Source organism: Brassica napus, chromosome C3 (genome assembly GCF_020379485.1).
Source record: "Brassica napus cultivar Da-Ae chromosome C3, Da-Ae, whole genome shotgun sequence".
NCBI classification, from domain to species: domain Eukaryota; kingdom Viridiplantae; phylum Streptophyta; class Magnoliopsida; order Brassicales; family Brassicaceae; genus Brassica; species Brassica napus.
In genome coordinates, this window is record NC_063446.1 from 28,320,079 (window position 1) to 28,341,517 (window position 21,439).

A 21,439-nucleotide genomic window follows, 5' to 3' on the forward strand; every position below is an offset into this window, starting at 1 on the left:
TCACCACAGCGACATCTTCAGAGCGACACAGCCAGGTCGCTCGCGAGGAGACAACCCGGGAGCGACATCTTCGGAGCGACACAGCCAGGTCGCTCGCGAAAAAACGACCCGGGAGCGACCTCTCGCAGCGACGTGCCGAGGTTGCTCCACGTCTATTTGTTTGGCCGAATTCATGTTTTCTCAAGGGCCTTTTGGTCATTTCATTATGCACGTTTTTACTTTTCGAAACCTATGTTTTAAGTACCTTTTGTAGCCACCAGAGACGAGATCTTTTTTCTGGAGAATAACTAGTAAAACTTCTTTTGATTCAGATTTCATTGCTTTCATCTTGTGTTCTTGTTGATTTCTTATCTATTTCTCTACATGATTAATCTGAAATCCAATATGGGTTTAAGAGGAATCATGGAGATTAGTGAGTAATCACTTTTTGAATTCATGGGTTAAGGAGATTAAGGGTGATTAGGTTAGTTCTAGGATGTTTTAGTGTAGATCCTTCTTGTTCCTTGCTAGTAGAGTATTCATAATGCATCTTCTGAGTTGGCCACTCAAAAGTTGATCGATAGGCATTTCCCACCCGAAAGGTGTTCGATGAAATGCCTGAGACAACTCTCCTAGACTCTTAGTATACTTTGCCAAAGACATTTGTTGTTAAAGATGCTAAGATAGCTAATAGACTTGTTAGTAATGATTGCTTTCACATTATTCAACCAAAGACATTTGATGTTTGAGATATGTTAGTAAATGAACATTCATCTAGACATAGAGTTTGTTTAAGATTGTGTCTAAGCTTAAGGTTGATAGTTTGATTGATCGTTTGCCATCCTTAGTTTGAAACTTGATCACCCAAGGTCTAATCCTTATGCCCATGAGTTCTCTTTTTCCTTAGTAAAGAAAGTCATTTCATTTATCGTTAATCATTAGTTTAGAAAACCCTTTAAATCATCGGTTGCACTTAGATTAAGTAAGTACTTACATTCTCGGTGCTTTGATATCCCTCAGAACTGGTTCGACAATCATTTATACTACAACATTTGTCTTAGGAGCCTTGAAAACTCTTAACATCACCGAGAAGGTCCTCGACAGTGTGTTGCGAGTAAGGAGTACTCGGAGGCACCATCAAATCGGGATGAATCTCGGCGGGCATCAGAGGAGCCATCGGAGGAGGCACAGGAGGAGGCATCGTCGGAGGAGCCATCAGAGGAGGCACATGAGGAACCGATGGTGCACTAGAAGAAGGCGACCGAGAGACTCTCTGAGAAGGCTGAGTCTCGGGGACAGTCTCCGGACCCAAAGAACCAGGATCTGAAGAAGAACCGGGAGCTAAAGAAGACGGGTCTAAACGACTACCAGACTCACAGAACATCTCTCTGTAATGGGGAGTAAGTCTGTTCTTTCGAACCGTCTGGAAAAAAAATTTAAATTTTAAAATTAACATCAACAGTAATTAACAAATTCAATAAATAACAAATTCAATAAATCTAGCTAAATTCCCTACATTAACCACCTAATCAACACTAATTAATATAAAATCAGTAAACCTATCTAAATTCCCTACACTAACCACCTAATCTACCCTAAACTAATCAAATTAGAGAGGAAATAGAGAGAGAACGTACCATTGCTACGAAATAGAGAGGAAGTGGAGACGAAATGGAAGTGAGAAGCTCGCATGTATATATAAGAAATAAGTAATCGTCGTAATTTCCTCGTAAAGTTACGAGGAACTAGCGAGGCCCGTGTTTTTCTTTATGAGGAATTAGCGAGACCCGTGTTTTTATTTACGAGGAATTAGCGAGGCCCGCGTTTTTCTATTACGAGGTCTTTACGACGAATTGTGCTTACGTAGAATTAACGAGTCCCGCGTTCTTTATTTTTTAGGATTCGTCGTAAGCTCCTCGTTAGTTTACGAGGAAATAGCGAGGATTATGTTTAAATCCCTAAAATCCGAAACCCCAAACCCCGAAGCTAATTGGTCGTAAAACATTTCGAAATTTCCTATAAATACTCACCAGTTTGCTTCTCAAATTAAAGATAAACTCACCAATTTGCTTCTCAAATCAGAGATAATAACTCACCAGATTGCTTCTCAGATTAGAAAAATTTGAAAAAAAAAAAGAAGGAGAAGAAAATACTGGAACGCATGTGGGCGGAGACAAGGCTGGACTTACGTAGGTTTCGCCTTGTTTCTTCCCACATGTGATTCCAGTATCTTTCTTCTCTTCTTTTTTCAAATATTACAACGGTAGTCCCTAATTGGTCGTTCATTTACGAGGAATTAGCGAGCCCCGCTTTTTCATTTACGAGGAAATAACAAGGCCCGTGTTTTCCGGTTACGAGGTCTTTACACCGATTTCTGCTTACGTGGAATTAACGAGTCCCGCGTTCTTTATTTTTTAATTTCGTTGTTATTTCCTCGTTATTTTCTCGTTATTTTATGAGGAAATTACGAGGATTATGTTTAGATCCCTAAAATCTGAAACCCCAAACTCCATCTTCCTTATCTTCTACTTCATATATTCCAAACCTCAAACCCATCTTCCCTTTAACCTCAATCTATTCTTTCCATTCCAAACCCCAAATTCTAAAACTACAATTCCTTAACTTATAATCTCAATCTCTTATTTATAATACAACCTCCCATTACCTTACACAAAATCAAATTATATAAATAGTTTTTCATGATTAAATCCATCAAATCACATGCATTAAGTCTGAAATAAATCTTATTAAAAACAAATACATCAATCGGATACATCGACTTCTCGCCATCACTAGAAACATCATCATCATTTTCATTAAACTCGTCATCAACAGCTTCGGTCGTGGCATCGTCGGTAAGATCTTCGTACTCATGATTATGCGGATCAATGAGAAGGATGTCATCAGTTTCTTGTTTAGGTTCCTCTAATTCATTAAACTGTTCATCTTGCAATGGTGGTTCTTCTCCATTGATGATTCGTCCTCGAGGTGTAACTTTGATCACGGCTAACCAATTTATTCTCGATTCTCTCATCCGAGGGTATGGAAGGAAGCTAACTTGGTCTGCTTGTGAAGCTAAGATGAAAGGCTCAAATTTGTTGTACCTGCAAAAATAAAGAAAACGTAGAAATTAATTTATTTTGCTCATGTATGGCAAAAAAGAATTTGTTGTACATTCGTTCACCATTGACATCAACTACACCGAATTTGTTAAACCGAACACATCTGTTGACGACGGGGTCGAACCATTCACATTTGAAGAGGACGCATTTCAGCTTAAATATCCTTGGAAATTCGACTTCAATAATCTCTGTCAAGATCTCGTAGAAATCTGTTTCCCCTTTCACACATATTCCATAGTTACTGGTCGCCCGCTGTCTACCATACTCATATGTGTGAAAAGTATAGCCTCGTGTGAAATACATCTGTGATGTGGTAACCTTTACAAGGGGAGATTGAATTACTTCGTGTTAACCCCTTGGGATAATTTTCATCGTCGTCATAATCAACCTGCAAAAATAAAGAGAACGTTGAAATACAGATCATGTATGAAAAAAGAGTTTGATCGACCTCAAAAAATTAAGAGTTTGAGTTAATACATGATTCTTCAACCACTTAATAAAGTTTTGATCTTTCCTTTTGTCTACGTCACTTGTGGATATACCTGGGAATGTTTCTTCGACTTGAGAAACAAATAGGCTGTAAAATCACATTTTATATTAATTAATCTTTAGCAATTATATAATTAATACTTATATGTGTTTAAAAGTGTCCATATATGTTACCTTTCAAAATAATGCATCAATGGATCCTCGCAATTGAGTAGAATATAGGTGTGTGCACTATGAGTGTCTTCTTCACTCGACCACCAAACCTCTTTTGATTTTCCCCCGAGTTGGCCAATCTGGCTAAAGATGTCTGGAACACCAGCAACTGCATATGTTGGCGCGACACCACCATCATCGTATCTTCTTGGAGCTCTTTTCCGGGTACGTACTTTTGACGCAAAGTAGTACGATGTGAAGTGAGAAGTTTCTTCCGTCAAACTTCCAGCAATTATAGAACCTTCAACTTTTGCGAGGTTCTTTGCTTTTCCCTTCAAATATTTCATGGCTCGCTCATACTGATACATCCATCCGTAATGTACAGGTCCACAAACCAATGCCTCATATGGGAGGTGGACAGCTAGATGCTCCATAACGTCAAAAAATTCCGGAGGAAATATCTTCACCAAGTTGCACAATAAGATGGGAATGTTCCCCTGAAGCTGTTCCACGACTTCTTTTTTTAAGAGTGCGTGTGCTCAGATCCCTGAAAAATGCTCCAATGCCTTGTATATTCCAAAAACAATTAAACACATTATTAGTCATATATTATTGCAAACTAAATCATTATAAAATTATTGCGTTATAATATACTACATGCAAGTGCTTCATGTACGTTTGTTGGAAGTAGCTCCGCAAATGCAAAGGGAAGTAGTCGTTGCATAAAGACATGACAATCATGACTCTTCATCCCGGAGAATTTTTGACCCTTTTCAACACATCTAGAGAGATTTGAAACATACCCATCGGGGAACTTCACTTCTGATGTCACCCAGTTGAATAACACCGACTTTTTTTCTGAAAACAATCTGAATATCGGAACGGGAACTTGTCCATTGCTTTTTATATGTAACTCACTTCTTGAGAAAATATCCGGCAAGTCCAACCTCGATTTTATGTTGTCTTTTGTCTTCCCTGGAACATTCAATATTGTATTCATGATGTTCTCAAAGAAATTCTTCTCTATATGCCTCACATCGAGGTTGTGGCGCAGAAGAAGATCCTTCCAATATGGCAACTCCCAAAATATATTCTTCTTGTGCCAGTTGTGATGAACACCGTAAGAATCAGGCATATTACCGGGGACATGCCAATTACCACCACAACGAACTGTTTCGTTATCTCCGTAGTAGTCGATTTGCGCTTCAATTTGTTCTCCAGTTAGATATGGAGGAGGAGTGTCTCTCACAACACTTTTGTGCCTAAACAATTTCTTGTTCTTCGGTACAGATGGCCAATGGGAAGAAATCTACGGTGACAATCGAACCAACTTGTCTTCTTACCATTCTTCAGTTGAAACGCATTTGTCGTTCCATTACAATATGGACAAGCTAATCTCCCATGTGTAGTCTGTCCAGACAACATCCCATAGGCAGGAAAGTCACTTATGGTCCACAAAAGCATCGCTCGCATCGTAAAATTCGTCTTCGTTGAGCAGTCATACGTCCTCACCCCTGTTGACCACAAATCCTTCAACTCTTTTATCAGTGGTTGTAGAAACATCCAGAGACCTTTTTGGATGGTTCGGACCAGGTATTCATATGGTCAAGAATAGCAACTCCCGTTGCATGCACATCTCCGGTGGTAGGTTGTATGGCGTAAGAAAGACTGGCCACATTGAATATTGTCTCCCTGACATTCCGAATGGACTAAATCCATCTGTACATAATCCAAGATACACATTCTGGCTATTGCTAGTGAATTCCGGATGTACATTGTTAAAATGTTTCCAGGCTCTTGCATCTGATGGATGAGTCATCTCACCATCCGTCTGAGTATGCTCGGCGTGCCATCTCATCCCTCCGGCTGTCTGCTCAGATTGATACAACCTTTTCAATCTATCTGTAATTGGTAGGTACCACATCCTTTGGTATGGTACCCTATTACGTCAACGTCCTTGCGGCTTGAATTGTGGCTTCTTGCAAAATCGACATTCTTCTAACTTCTCATCATCTCCCCAGTAGATCATGCAGTTGTCGATACAAACATCTATCATCTCCGAAGGCAACCCAAGACTATAAACCAGTTTCTGAATCTCATAATAAGAATCAGCAGACACATTGTCTTCCGGCAAATACGCTTTAAACAAGTCTGCCCATTCATACATGCAACTTTCAGGTAGATTGTGATCAGTTTTAATATTCATCATTCTAGCAGCCAACGACAATTTAGAGAGACCTTCTCTACAACCACTGTAAAGTGGCTGATTCGCCGTATTTAATATTTCATAAAACTTTTTTGCATCTATGTTAGGTTCTTCATCTTCATCATGAGCTACGAATGCATCAGTTACCATATCATGAACCCTATCATAATCTACCATCTGCTCCTCCTGATGGTAACTATGTTCATTATGCAAATGATGATCAACCGGTTCTTCCTCAAAATTGCTATTACTACTATACTAGCTTCATTCTGATCATAATTATAACATTCTCCATGTTAAAACCAGATATAGTAATTTGGCGTGAAACCTCTATTTATTAAATGCTTCCAAACATTTTCACGATTTGCCAATTTCGAATTGTTGCATTTCCGACAAGGACAAAATATCTTACCGCTTTCTTGGGCGAGCGGTGTGGAATCTGCTTGATGCATAAATGTCCCCAGCCCCGCAAGGTATACTTTCGTCACTCTCCCGTTAGCATCTCTATGCATATACATCCACCTCTGCAACTCGAAAATATTCCCGAAGCCCGACATTTTTTTTCTTTCACGTTTTTTTTTTCTTGTTGGTTGTTTAAAATGATGTTCAAACATCCATATTTATAGGAAATTTTCAAATCTTATAGTTGTAATTTTGCTAGGAATTTACGACGAAATTTAGTTAGGTTGCCGAAAAAAACGTGTTACAACTACCAAGTTGGTGGATTCAAAATTTCTTCGCTAAGTAGACGTAAAATATTTTCTCGTAAAGTACACGCTACATTTACGTCGAGTTTACGAGAAAAGCGTATTTCCTCGTAAAAGCCACGTGACATTACATCGACTTTACGACGAAATGATTTCGTCGTTATTTTACGAGGAAATAACGTTGATTTTATATTTCCTCGTAAGTTCCTCGTAAAATTGACGTAAATTTACAAGGATTAGTTTTCCTTGTTAAGTTTCCTCGCTAAACTTGTGTTTTCTTGTAGTGGATGGATGATCTATTGAAAAATAATTCGCCAATATTGTGCTAGTGAAACCAAAGCACAAAAAGATTACCCGGTGTCTAAAAAGTCAGTAAACAAATGTTTTGAACCTCCAAAAAGTAACGCACTATTTATTGTATGGAATGAGACCAAATGAATTGCATGGAAAATCCATTAATCATAGACGGTAGGAACGTTACATATTATTTATATGTGCACCCAACTGAAATCAACCTCTTATTTTGATAAACATAAATATAACTAGTAGTTCAAAACACGTTTTTGGTAATTCAGTATTGTGTTCGTTACAATTGATAAATTTCTTCTTAATTAACTAAATGAATTTATCTCATAATTATTGTTTCAGAACTAAATTTATCCGACTAATGTGGTGGAAAAATCAAACTCGCAAAAAACATCTGTACAATAAAGTGGTTATTTTATTTAAGTGTTTAATAAAATAATTTGACAATTAATTCATGTTCTAGAACTTCGTTAAACTAACATTCTCGTTAACTAATACAATCATAATATTTTATAATTAGAAATTACAATAAATATTTGACATGTTTAATTAACTCTTTTTTGTTTCTCAACAATTTTGGTGTTGCCGTTAATTAGAGAAAGTATTTTAACTTTCACACACATATCAGTTGCTTCTCACATTTGGATGTTTTGGAGTTTAGTAGGATAATACTATGATAGATAAAGTTTTTTTCCTATTTAGTCATATAAGTGTTTTGTAAGTCATGTAAGTGATGTATATATCTTTGTTACTTTCAGTAATCATGTGATTAAACGCTCAGTTTTAATGAGAGTGCTTGTTTGTGAGAATCAAAGCCATTCAAGAATGTATAAAAAATGCCAGGAAGGAAAATTGTGTGAAAACATGAATAAAATATTCAGTAATTAATCAATACGGACATGGTCATTGTTAAGAATATATTTCTCTTGAATTGTATACTCTTTAAAATTATAGCTTTTCTTGTTTACCAAAAAAAAATTATAACTTTTCTTTTTCACTTTTAGTTTTTTTATTCAAATACATTTTATTAGTATATATTTTACCCCCATTCCCAAAGATGTGTTTCGTATAGTGCAACGATTAGCTTTTAGGTTATAAATTCGAAATTTACCTGTTTATGATGTACCTAATTAAATAATATATTATATTTATTCCCCATTCATGAGATCCTTTGATTAATTTATAAGCAATAGATCGATCAACTACAGCGGTATTCATTTTTCATAAAGGACACGTAATTAAGTGAACAATCTTTTTTGCCGTCATTAGGTGAACAATCTACTTTAATAATTCTCTAATATATTGAAATCGACCATAAACTTAAACTTAGACACTACTATACATATTAGCTTATATGAAGATACATACCATTTGACTCTACGAGCAATATATTACTCTATTTGTTTCATTTTAAGTGTCGTTTTATATTTGTATATATAAATTAAAAAAAAATTAATTTTATATATTTCTAAATAAATATTATTATTTATACATTTAATTATATTTTAATATGTAAAAAAATAAACTGGAAAATATAAGTCAATTATTATGTAACGAAAATTTTACTTTACATCACCACTTATACAAAACTGAAGGAGTATTAAATAAAATAGATTATATCGAAAATGCATCCATTTCTCACACCGAAATAAGCTGATAATAACGAATACATCAATTGTGTGTGCGTCGTAGAATATGTACAATCCATGTCCCTTACGTTGCAGATTCCCATCATTTATTTAAATATTCTCTTCTTTTCTGCTTTCACCTTTTTATGTAATATATGAAATTAATAATTAATAATTTATATTATATTCTTCCCCTATATATATCTCAGATGTCCACCGTTTCAGTATAGCACCGCCACTCGAATTACCTAACAAAGAAAAAAAGAATTAGAAGATTGGTATACTCACTTGTTGCTAAATTTTCACAAAAATTCAAACAAAAATGCAGAGGCAAGTGGCACTCATTAAGCAGTCCCTCTTTGATCAGGTACAATGTTTATTCCTTTTATTGTGAACATATGATTTTTTAGTGTTAGTGTAGTATTTATATTAGTACCAGTTGTGAATTTCTTCAAAGAAAATAATAATTAGAACTCAAATGGAAAAATACATGCAGGGATATCTCGATGAACAATTCGTAGAGTTAGAAGAGCTCCAAGATGATGCAAACCCTAATTTTGTTGAAGAAGTGGCAACATTATACTTCAAAGATTCAGCTCGATTAATCAGTAACATTGAGCAAGCTTTGTGAGTAACTTTAATTTTCATATTTATTTTTTCTATTTTTGAACAAGACTTTGAGTTTTCTAATGTACACATATTACTTTTAACAATGCAGGGAAAGAGGATCATTTGATTTCAATCGGCTGGATAATTACATGCATCAGTTTAAGGGCAGCAGCACAAGGTAAAATTTCCCCTGAACTTTGATAAATTTACATATAAAAATGCGACTACTTGAGTACTTAGTATGTGTTTAAGTCAAAAATAACACAAGCACATTTAAATTACTTCCATATTCGATCAAGAATATTAATTACTTCCACTCTGATTCATGATTTAATGATAAAGTTTACTAGACTTAACATAAATATGTTTATTATAGTTTTATACAATAATAAATAGTAGCATTTGTTAAAACGTAATTAGTAATGACATAATGTGTTTTTTTCTTGTAGCATCGGTGCGAGTAAGGTGAAAACTGAATGCACTATGTTTAGGGAATACTGCAGAGTTGGAAATGCTGAAGGGTATTTTCCCTTTACACCTTCTTGCTTCTTTTTTTAACGGAATATAAATTCACCGGGTAAAAATTAACAAGAAAAGTATGGAGTTAAAATTGCAGCAATATCCGTTGAACCTTAAACTTTTCTGCTTTATTCAATTTTCAATGCCCTAAATAGTTTTCTCGCTATTCCGTACTTGCGACGAGTGCAGATGCTTGAGGACTTTCAAGCAACTGAAGAAAGAGCACGCAACGTTGAGAAAGAAGCTTGAACAATATTTCCAGGCAAGCAAATAATTAACTATGCTTAATGAATCACAAATTATGTGATGATCACTTTTTTATCATAGTAACTGTTTAGTTATGTACCTGAATTAGATTTTGTAATGAACAGTTGGCAAGACAGGCGGGGCCCAAGGAGACAGCACGTAGGCCCAAGTAATACAGGGACAGATCAATGAGGAATCGTCAGCGAATTTTGTAGTAGAAAATGCTATAAATACATAGTTCCTCAATGTGTGTAATAAAGAAGATCTTGGATTTTTAATATTATGCATGTTAATAAACGGTCCAAATTTCTCTCATGTTTTTCCTTATATCGCTAATATTCTCCATAGATATTATTTTATTTGCGATTTGCCTCTTATTCGTAACATTTGAGCTTTTCTCATTAATGACGGTATACAAACAAAAATAAACATGCCTTTATGAATTCGCCTTTAAGTCTTTAACCATGAATACATTATTATGTAGGCACTTCGAAAGTATAGTCTCTACTGCGAATATAGTACTCATCATAAAGGCAACAAAAAAAAACATACAAGATATAATAGTTATGCTAACCACCTGGAGATAAAACCAATATTCATTTTTGAGCAAAATAATGTATTAATTTGTTACCAGTCTAGCAGTTCTTCTTCTATTACTTTTAGTCTTAGAGAAATTTCATCGGTCATACTCTTAGAGTATCTCAATAATTACAGAAAAAATAGAAAATAAGAGATACTGAGGAGAGAAACATGAGAAAAGTTCTCATATCACTTTTAAATACTCTTTAGACCCTCTATATACACTGTCAGCTTAGAAATAAATTTAGCTTTTTCAAACATTTTTAATTTATTTAGATAACTAAATCTTAATAAATAATTAGTTTTATTTGGTGTAGATACCCAACTTAAAAAATTTAATCGATAATGTTGCTCTTAAATGTTTTAGTTTTTCATATGATGGAATAAGCTAACTACATATAGGTCTAATATAATTTGTTATTTTCTAAAATAAAAAAATAATAGACATGGGATTTATTCAAAATAGTAATTCTCTAAATATAGAGTAAAAATTAAAAGAATGTTACTTTTTAATAGTAACCTTTGTTTTAGGGAAAAAATAGAAGTGGATTTGAATACTTTTATTTTTAAATACTACTGTAGAGGTAAATATATCGATGAAGATATGTGTTAAAGATGGTTCTGTTTGTAGCAAAAGCGGAGATGTCTTTTTTTTTTTTTTTTTTTTTTGAAACACAAGCGGAGATATCTATTGTCTCTTGTTTTGATGGTGTTAACTGTCTGACTTCATTGACCATGGAAACTTTTATCCCTCCCTTTTATTGTTTCGATCAGGAATGTCAATTTGAAGAAGTCTTCTTATTTGACTTGCCTTTCTCAGAGACAACGATGGTTGAACGTGTGATATCATCTTTATCAAGTCTTTGTTTGAGTACTTGTTGTTTAAGTTTTACCATTTACTTGTCCACTATATTGGTATGTGCTTTAGTTTTTTTGGTTCCTAGTTTTGTTGTTTAGTTTTTTTGGCTCCTAGTTTTGTTGTATCCTCCACTAGTGGAGTTAAACTCTTAGTTTTAATGAAAGTAATTTTGATCAAAAAAAAAATCGATGAAGATGCTAACTCAGTTATGTGACCTGTGGAAGCAGACAGCAATAAATTTATCTTCTGGAATAGCCTTTGTACAAAACTATGTGTTGTTCAAAAACAAAAACTATATGTTGTTCTTGATAATTACAAATTTTGTAATAATTTCGCAAGGGACGTACAACCATTTTCATTTATTAGCTTACCTATATCTCACTCACTCACTCGCACAAACCAAATATTGTTTATGGAATTCTTTTTTTTAAACGCTTTCATTTGCATAATACTAACACAAAGAGATACAAAGAGGAATCAGAGATAATCCAAATTGACAACTGGGCATAAGAAAATCTGACAAATTAATAAGAGTAAATCACACAAATCAAAGTGTTTAGGAAAAATATTATTAGACTTTCATGAAAATTATGTTACAAGATGCATAGTTTATACAGAGAATAAATCAATTTAATTTCCTAAACTAATATGGAATAATATATAATATATAACGATAAGTTTCTTATTTTAATATATTGATGTATATCCTAATATTGACCATTGGATTAGTTCGATCTTCTAGATCTTCAATACTCTCCCTCACGTTCATACGTGGTAACACGTATGAGATTGGACAATCTTCAAAACATAGTAGTAAAATAACTCAAACTCTTATGAAACAACGATGGTTGTTAATGTTGCGGAAGCTTGATGAATGTCCCATAACTCTTTTGCAATTTCGCGAGTTGAGATAGATGATCTGATTTTTGGTTTGATCGTTTGTTTTATCCATCCTACAATGATATGATTTCTTACTGTCAAATCTTCACGGTATGGTGAATCGGCTGTCGGTATACTGCCGTCAGAAAATCTGAATCTTTCATGAGCAAATAGCCATATGAAAGTTGATGAATAAATGCTTGAATTGTGGAATGCTTGAATTGTAGAATAAATTTTCCTTGCTTCAAATTGAAAAACAAAGGAATAGAAAATAAGCTGATTTGCGATTTTGTAAAGACAGCAAGACTATAATTGAATGAAAATCTTCTTCTTCAAGTCCTGAATAAAGAAGTTCTGAATGAAGCGTTGTTGTTTTCCGATTTTTGCAAAGTAACACGGGAATAAAGTTTTAGAAGTATTTGATGTTTTAGTTTTATTCTTCCTCTGATACCATGACAGATTGATGAGAGTAAATCACACAAAGGTGTTTAGGAAGAATATTATTATACTCTCATGAAAATTATGTTACAAGATGCATAGTTTATATAGAGAATAACTTAATTTCCTAAACTAATATGTAATAATATATAATAGATAATGATAAGTTTCATATTTTAATATATTGATGTATATACGTACCAATATTGACCATCAGATTAGTTCGATCTTCTAGATCTCCCAATAAAATCTAAACAAAAAGATTCCTAAGCCATGCAGGAAATCTTGACGCAGTGTAAAATTGAAACAGATCTTCCTTAACCACACTATTCGCGATAAGAAAGACTGTTTTAAGGGCATGACGAGACTGCGATTCCACTCGCCATTTCCAAACCCAGAGCCGGCTCTTACCCATGGCAACATGGACATTTGCCATGGGTCTATGGGTCTATATATTTTGTTGTTGTTTTAAATGTCTATTTAATCTGTAAAAATTATCTAAAAAGTTCATAATTAAGTAAATTGAATTTAATTATTAAAAATAAAACAATAAAAATCTACATTTTCACCATTAGTTTTGAGATACTTTTGTTATTTGTCTCAGGTCTTAGACCTCAAGTTAAAAGAAATATAGAAAAGGAAAAATATAGAAAATATTTATAAATGAATCTATAGTTCTTGGCTCTAATTGATGACCAGGTTGAATGAAAAAAATTATGGTGAATTCTTTGTTCCTCCGATTTTGTACCAGTTGTGTTGAATTTTTTTGTCAAATTATTGACATGAGGATTCCACTTTTTTCCTCTAAATTCTTCATAGATGAATGAAATTATAAAGAAAAATTTTCCTCTTCGATTCTGGTGAGGAACAAAATGAAAAAAAAAATCATATTTTCTTATTTTTTCAATTCCTCGAATGAACTTTTATTCATTATTTTATTCATTTTTCCATTCATCTAGTGGTCACCAATCCGAGCCTTTGTTTTGCCCAGAACTATTATACTGCTTGGCCCTCTTTAAAGAAGACCGCATAGCACTGTCTCATTTTGATCTGTTTATGGCATTCAGCTTTTTACCACATAAAGGTGAATCGATTTAATATAGTTACATATATAATTAAATAAAAGAAAGGTATTTGGAAAAATAATGAACAAAAAAGAGATGACACAAAATTGAAGTAAATTAAATCCTAACCTTGTATTTGCAACCTTCTTCTTTTCTTCATTCACACATACCAAAGCAAGAAAATGGACCGTCACAAGAAGTTGTTTTGCTTCTCCTCTTGGTCTCAACCTTCTCCATATTCCAAATTTTATTTGCTCAAGGCGCTCCAACGACTCTTATTCCTCCAATCATAACCTTCGGTAATTCTGTGGTTAATGTCGGAAAAAACAACTATCTTTCGGCACTTTTGAGAGCGGAATACCCTACTTATGGCCGTGAATTTGCTAACCTCAAATCCACCGCTCGTTTCTGCAAAGGCAAATTAGTCACTGACATTACCAGTACAAGCTTTTACTTGTAGCCCAAGTTATCGTTTCTTTAAGCTCCGTTGAGTTGCTTGGAACTGAAGTATCTTGTGTGTGTACTTCTCTGTTACAGCTGAAACACTGGGCTTCAGTAAATACTCACCAGCTAAATTATCCAAGTCCCGAAGCTTCAGGAAAGAATCAGTTCGGTTCTATGCTTCTCAATAATTCTCTACATTTATCAAGGTAACGTTGTAAGAGGAGATTGTGAATCTTTGTGGATGCAGCAAGTGTACGCAATTGGAGCAAGGAAGATAGGTGTGACTCCTCTGCCTCAAACGGGATGTCTTCCAGCTGCAAGAAACCTTTTCGGTTTCCATGAAAAAGGTTGTGTTTCAAGACTCCACGCAGATGCTCAGCAATTCAACAAGAAGCTTTACGCAGACGTTTCAAAACTTCAGAAGCAATACTCTGATCTTAAGATTGTTGTCTACGACATCTTCAGCCCACTCTATGATCTTGTTCAGTCTCCTGCCAAATCCGGTTAGTCACAAAAATGGACTGATGTCATAACATTTTTCTCGTCTCTTAACTGATTTTAATAATCCATGATCACACGCATCCATCTTTATTTTCTAATAGGATTCTCGGAAGCAACAAAAGGATGTTGTGGAACAAGAACAGTCAGAGACAAGTTCGATTTTGTGCAGTCCAAAATCTTACGGGACATGCTACAATGCTACTCAGTAACTCAGTGTGTGTTCTGGGACAATGTTCATCCCTTTGAAGCTGCCAATGAGATTCTTGCACCTGCTTTAATTGGACAGGGCTTCTCTCTCCTCGGTTGATCTCTTACGTATTTGTCTTAAGTCTTACGTATTTACTTCAAAAAAATTGATGATTTGCTTTTACCACAGGAAACCAAAAAGTTGAGGAACACATAATACTATAAACGATATACAACGTCCTTGTGCTTGTTCTCATATGTACAAAAACAAAAATAATTAAAATGGCTAAACCAGTTGTGATTCAAAGATCTACACATCGATATTAATCTATATCATTCTAGTGAACGGTTCAAAAGGAACAGAGTATAATTTCTAAGCAGTGAGAAAAGCAACTTCAAGTTTTGCTAATTTCCCTCACTTCCAGACCCATGATGGCCTTTTAACGTTTTTCATCAGATGTGGCTGCTTTGGAGCATGTGTCTGCCTCGAAATTTTGGTCACTCTGCTCCTTAAAAACCAGTTTCTGTTTATCACCACTCTTGGCAAAGGTATAATTGTATAAAGCCTGCAGAAAATATCAACTTAATTAGAGGTATTATTAACTTTCACCTGGGCCAACATTCTGAACCAATTCAACATAAAAAAACATAAACATACGGTATAGTAACAGAGTGCCCATATAGTAATAAGATGGTCCGATAAGGAATGGCTGCAAAAAAACATATGAGCTGCTTATAGTCAGTCATAGAAGTGATGATAGAATATTTACGTATAGCAATTTTCTAATCTGGTTATTATTGTTCTTTTTTTGAGTTGTGAGTTACAACTTTCCTTTTAACTGTACTCCGTGAACAAAAGAAACAAAACCAAATAAAGTACGTTATGCATCCAGAACTCGGCGAAACAGAAAATTTTCAACAAACTACTAAATACTAATCAACAGAAACACACATATCTGACCATGAGTATCTATATAGGTTTAACAAAATAAACAAGTATATATAAATTTTTATTTTCTTTACTTTTATTAATAAGTTCAAATCTTGCCAATCAATTGTTTTGAGCATTTTTGGCAAGAATTCGTATTTTTCCTTCTAAAAAATTTCCAATTTTTCAAAATTTTGGCAATTTAGCAAATAATTCGATAAAATGAATAAATGTAGACTATGTTAAGTTTTTCTAAGAAAACTACATACAAATACAATGTAAAATAAATGGAGGATCCATCATATTTTCCTTTCTTTCATTGTAATTCTCACAGAAAGTCTAAACTCGTATATCTACGAATTTATTTGAGGTAATTTCACTGCCTTATAATCAATAATTCCCTATCTGAGTTATTTTCCCTCTATCGAATCACCTACAATAACAAAAAAAAAAAACATTCTGAGTGAGTTTAGAGATCCAGATTGATGTTCAATGCTTTAAACTTCTTCAACATAACTATATTATGATTATTATGGTTGCTGACAATGCTGAGTTTAATATCGTTTTCTTCTTATCTTGATTTCAAATTTTCAACGTCTGATCGATGTCGCCATCTTGAAGGATTTTCATATCTCAACATTTATTGATTTTATTGGCGAAGTAATTAGGGTTAATTGCTATGCATGATGATAAGATGATTACATTGTATTATAATAAATTTGTGATACTATAAATGTGTACCCTACTCATTATTAATGTCAGTGAGTAGGTATCATTAATTAATATATTGATACTTAATAGTATCAAGTTACCATTGTACATAATATCAAGCAACTATTAAATTATGATTCACGTGATACATGGATAGAGCTAAAGTACTTCAATTTTAAATTGGTAATCTAGATAATTTTGATCAGTGTAATTAGATTTTAGATTAAAATTTGTGTTTAATTATCTAAGTATTTTGTTTTAGATCGCATGTTAGAACAAAATAGACTCCTGATAAGGTCACTATTTAATTGTAAATTTGTAGCAATAATATTGCAACTTGAATTATTGAACTGTTATATCAAAACTGAAATACTAATAATTGTTCTTTCATAATGAAACTGAAATACTAGTATGGCCCTGCGAAGATTGAAATTGCTAATCAATCAGGCCATGATATCGTCTTAACATGACCCAATGAAAACATGCAGACGATTACTTGAAAAGTTATACAAGTATATGAATACTTTAACACAAGTTTTCTTGGGTAAAATTTATAAAATATCCCTCGTGGATCACGAAATTGTAGATTATTATTTCGCCTAATGATTAATGTTCTATATGCGGATACATGGATATATTTCATAATGTCAATATAAATGCACGTAGAGTTCACTGCAATTGATCATAGCACCTATAACAATCTACTCTCCCTTTGAAGGTTATCTCTATTTGCTTCTCTATTTGTACAATTTCATTGATAGCTCAAATAACAGTTTTTGTAATTATACGTAACTTTTAAGATTGATCTTAAAGCAAACAAAGATGGCCCAAAAGGTGGAAGCACAAGGAGGGAAAGGAGGTATTCAATGGGACGATGGATACGAACACGATGCCGTAACCAAGATTCCGGTCGGAGCAGGTGGAATCGGCATTCAATACATCAACTTTGATTACGTGAAGAACGGACAAGCCGAAGAAGCCCCTCTTCCCGGAGTCAAAGGCCGTAGTATCGCAGCTGATCCGGTTCCTAGACTTCTTCCTTTTCATTTGATATATATATATATATAGTTTACCTTTTTTCAGTTTATCACATTTTTATCTTGATATTTGTAGTTTGTTATTAACCATCCAGAGGAGCATCAAGTTTATATAGAAGGTTGGTTTCACCCTGATTCAAGGGCTTAAGTTCATATCCAACAAGAAAACTTCTGATGTCATTGGATACGATGACGGTAATCATTTCACTCTCCAAGTTCAAGACAAGAAGATCATTGGGTTTCATGCACTACAAGAAAACAGCGGTATTCTGACGGACATTCCGACGGAAAATGAAATCCTCAGAATATCCCGAAGAATTTCCGAGGAAATTCCGAGGAAACACAAAATTTGGTTTCCTCGGAATTTCCTCGGAATATACCGAGGGAATTCCGAGGAAATACTAATCCGTCGGAATATTCTTATGGAATACCGAGGAAAAATATATTCCTCGGAAAAAACCGATGAATTCCGAGGATATATTTTAGCCGTTAGAGAGCCGTTGGGGGATTTTTAAAATTCCGAGGAAATTCCGACGAACTAGCCGTTGGCGTCGGAATTCCGTCCCTCGGGCTGTCGGTAGGATTTCAACTATAAATACAAGCACCCCATCTTCTTCTTCATTCACTCCATATCTTCATTCTCCCTCTTACTCTCTTTACACACGAATTTGATTCATAAAAAACATGTCTTTTCAAATTATTTTCGTTCTTGGATCGATCGACCTCATTTGGATCCGAACACGAGATTGCTTACGGAAGAATACCAATGAGGTATAACCGAATTCATAGGGTTAGTTCACCGACAACCGGGAGCAAAAACAGGTATGTTAAGATGTCCTTGCTCTAATTGTAAAAATAGAAAGGTTATTAAAGAGTGGGATGTTTGGACTCATCTATATTTGAGTGGGTTTACACGAAGTTACAAAATTTGGTATCATCATGGGGAAGCTGATTATGAACATGGTAGTACTAGAGAACCTCAGCCAGCGGTTAGATTAGAAGAACCAATTAGAACGGATGTAGATTATGGTGTCGGTACTGAGCAGATGGTAAATGATCATTTTAGAGGGGAAGATTTACCCAATGCACAAGCTAGGAGATTTTATGATATGTTGGATGCTGGAAAGCAACCATTGTACGAAGGTTGCAGAGATGGTCATTCAGCTTTATCATCTGCTACAAGATTGATGGGCATTAAAACAGATTATAATTTGGCTGAAGACTGTGTGGATGCGATTGCTGATTTTGTAAAAGGTGCTCTACCCGAGGATAATGTAGCTCCTGGTTCATACTACGAGGTTCAGAAACTCGTAGCTGGTCTTGGTTTATCGTATCAGGTAATAGATGTATGCAGCGACAACTGCATGATTTATTGGAGGGCGGATGAACAGCGGGTTACATGCAAATTTTGTGGAAACCCTCGTTATAAAGATACGAGTGGAAGAGTTCCAGTGCCATATAAAAGGATGTGGTATTTGCCTTTGCCGGAAAGGTTGCAGAGGTTGTATATGTCTGAACGCACAGCGCAACCAATGAGATGGCATGCGGAGCACTCAACAGATGGTGAGATCAGACATCCTTCAGATGCAAAAGCGTGGAAGCATTTCCAATCAAAGTATCCCGACTTTGCGTATAAGAGAAGAAATGTCTACCTTGGATTATGTACTGATGGTTTCAGCCCGTTTGGCAAGAGTGGAAGACACTCTATGGCCCGTCATTCTTACACCATACAACCTACCCCCAAACTTGTGCTTGCGACGAGAGTTTTTGTTTCTCTCGATTCTCGTTCCCGGACCAGAGCATCCTAAGAGATCACTTGATGTGTTTCTTCAGCCACTAATATATGAGTTGCAACAACTATGGGCTCAAGGTGCTGAAACATACGATGTTTCGTGTAAAGAAAACTTTCAAATGCGGGAAGTACTAATGTGGACAATAAGTAATTTTCCAGCATATGGCATGTTATCTGGATGGACAACGCATGGAAGGCTATCATGTCCATATTTTCAAGATAGCACTGATGCTTTCCAACTAAAACACGGAAGGAAAACGTGTTGGTTTGACTGTCACAGGAGATTCCTACCACCTGATCATCCATATCGTAGGAGTAGGAATTTGTTTACGAAGAACAAGAGGGTGTTTGACAGTCCACCTCCGGAAATTTGTGGGAAAGATTTAAAGATACAACTAAGAGATTTTGGTGCAGAAAGGACGCCAGACGTCGGTGGACATGAGCGTTTTCCGGTAGATGCTGTTGGAGACCTACATAACTGGCACAAAAAAAGTATTTTCTGAGATCTGCCATACTGGGAGGATCATCTGCTAAGGCATAATTTAGATGTCATGCATATTGAGAAGAACTTTTTTGACAATCTCATGAACACGATCCTTAATGTTCAAGGTAAAACAAAGGATAATTTGAAGTCAAGACTGGATTTAGTCGATATATGCGCTCGTTCAGAACTTCATGTTGATGAGAATGGTAGGGCTCCTTTTCCCATATACCGACTTGATGCAGAGGGAAAAGATGCGTTCTTTGATTGGATTTCAAACGATGTGGAATTTCCAGACGGTTACGCATCAAATTTGTGTAACTGTATCGACAGAAAGGAAGGAAAGTTTACTGGCTTGAAAAGCCACGATTGCCATGTAATGATGCAGCGCCTCCTTTCGTTTGCCTTCAAAGAACTATTACCACGAAATGTTCATGAAGCAATTGCAGGGATAAGTGGTTTCTTCCGCGATTTATGCACGAGATCAGTTACTCTTGAAGGTATTGAAAATTTGAAGACTAACATAGCCGTGATTCAGTGCAACCTTGAGAAGATATTTCCTCCCTCATTTTTTGATGTTATGGAGCATCTTGTTATTCACCTGGCAAGAGAATTGGAACTTGGTGGTCCTGTGCAGTATAGATGGATGTATCTGTATGAGCGGTATATGTTCCATTTGAAGAAGATGGTGAAAATTTTAAGTAGGGTGGAATGTTCTATAGTTGCACAGATGATCAATGAAGAAACTTCAAACTTTGCCGAGTACTACTTTCCAGCAGAAGTTCAGACCAAAAACAGGAGACCTGCTCGGCATGATGATAGAGGCGAACGGGCAACATATCATGTTACGGTTCCAGATATTTTCACAGACGTTGGACGACTTAGCGGAAAACCAAAGGACCGTCGACTTACTGAGCAGGAGCGCAGTAATTTGCAAACAGATTTGCTCACCAACTGCGAAGATGTTCATCAATATGAGAAGTAAATAAATTAGCTTACAAATTTTTATTTTAACAAGTTGAAATTTAAATCTTAATTTATTACATTATTGTCATCATATGTACAGGATTTTCATGGCAGAAAAGCGGTTCGAATATAGATACGCCACAGAGGACGAGCTAGGAGAAATGAAGCAGAAAGAATTTTCTGGATGGATGTTTACTTATGTGAGTGCTTTAAACAAATTAAAATATCATTTATCACATATTTATGCTAATTCACATTTATTGATATAACATATATATGTGCTATTAATATAGGTGTCTGCTGGTTTGGCCAGAGGTGAAACATTTGACGATTGGATACGCGAGATGGTCGTTGGACCAAAATTTGTTGTGAAGTCATATCCGAGATTTTGTACTCGGGGATATGCATTCACAACTCAGAAGAGGAGACGTTCGAGTACGACTTATGATGCTGGCATTTGTTCTGCATTAGGAGATGATGTATACTACGGACACATACGTGAGATTTTGGAAATCAAGTATTTGGGCATGGTTGGATTGCGCTGTACTATTTTCTATTGTGATTGGCACGACAACACTCTAGATCGAGGTGTGAGAACAGATGCATTTGG

At 35.1% G+C, this 21,439-nt stretch overlaps 2 protein-coding genes and 1 long non-coding RNA gene across 4 annotated transcripts; all 3 read left to right on the forward strand.

The window, feature by feature from the left end:
* Positions 1-8,720: 8,720 nt before the first annotated feature.
* LOC106356383 (histidine-containing phosphotransfer protein 4-like) lies at positions 8,721-10,279 on the forward strand. The gene is made up of 6 exons (XM_013796143.3): positions 8,721-8,957; positions 9,087-9,217; positions 9,309-9,377; positions 9,649-9,720; positions 9,908-9,980; positions 10,090-10,279. The coding sequence occupies exons 1-6, from the start codon at positions 8,913-8,915 to the stop codon at positions 10,135-10,137; spliced, it is 438 nt and encodes a 145-aa protein (XP_013651597.1). The 5' UTR covers positions 8,721-8,912; the 3' UTR covers positions 10,138-10,279.
* Positions 10,280-12,796: 2,517 nt separating this feature from the next.
* On the forward strand, positions 12,797-15,166 carry LOC106355222 (GDSL esterase/lipase APG-like). Of its 2 annotated transcripts, XM_048753125.1 has the most exons (3): positions 12,797-14,223; positions 14,321-14,730; positions 14,830-15,166. In XM_048753125.1, the coding sequence occupies exons 2-3, from the start codon at positions 14,469-14,471 to the stop codon at positions 15,033-15,035; spliced, it is 468 nt and encodes a 155-aa protein (XP_048609082.1). In that variant the 5' UTR covers positions 12,797-14,223; positions 14,321-14,468; the 3' UTR covers positions 15,036-15,166. The 2 variants fall into 2 exon arrangements, with proteins under 2 accessions (XP_048609082.1, XP_022553949.1); XM_022698228.2 differs by having other exon boundaries at positions 12,797-14,730.
* A 5,608-nt stretch (positions 15,167-20,774) lies between these two features.
* Positions 20,775-21,179, forward strand: LOC125584520. The gene is made up of 3 exons (XR_007321435.1): positions 20,775-20,844; positions 20,930-21,029; positions 21,123-21,179. It is a non-coding gene; the product is annotated as an uncharacterized LOC125584520 (long non-coding RNA).
* Positions 21,180-21,439: the final 260 nt, after the last annotated feature.

Coding starts and splice junctions, on each gene's coding strand:
- LOC106355222 (XM_022698228.2), top strand. CDS start 14,469: ATGCAGCAAGTGTACGCAATTGGAGCAAGGAAGATAGGTGTGACTCCT. Junction 14,731..14,829: donor TCAGTCTCCTGCCAAATCCG/GTTAGTCACAAA, acceptor ATTTTCTAATAG/GATTCTCGGAAGCAACAAAA.
- LOC106356383 (XM_013796143.3), top strand. CDS start 8,913: ATGCAGAGGCAAGTGGCACTCATTAAGCAGTCCCTCTTTGATCAG. Junction 8,958..9,086: donor AGCAGTCCCTCTTTGATCAG/GTACAATGTTTA, acceptor AAATACATGCAG/GGATATCTCGATGAACAATT. Junction 9,981..10,089: donor AGCTTGAACAATATTTCCAG/GCAAGCAAATAA, acceptor TGTAATGAACAG/TTGGCAAGACAGGCGGGGCC.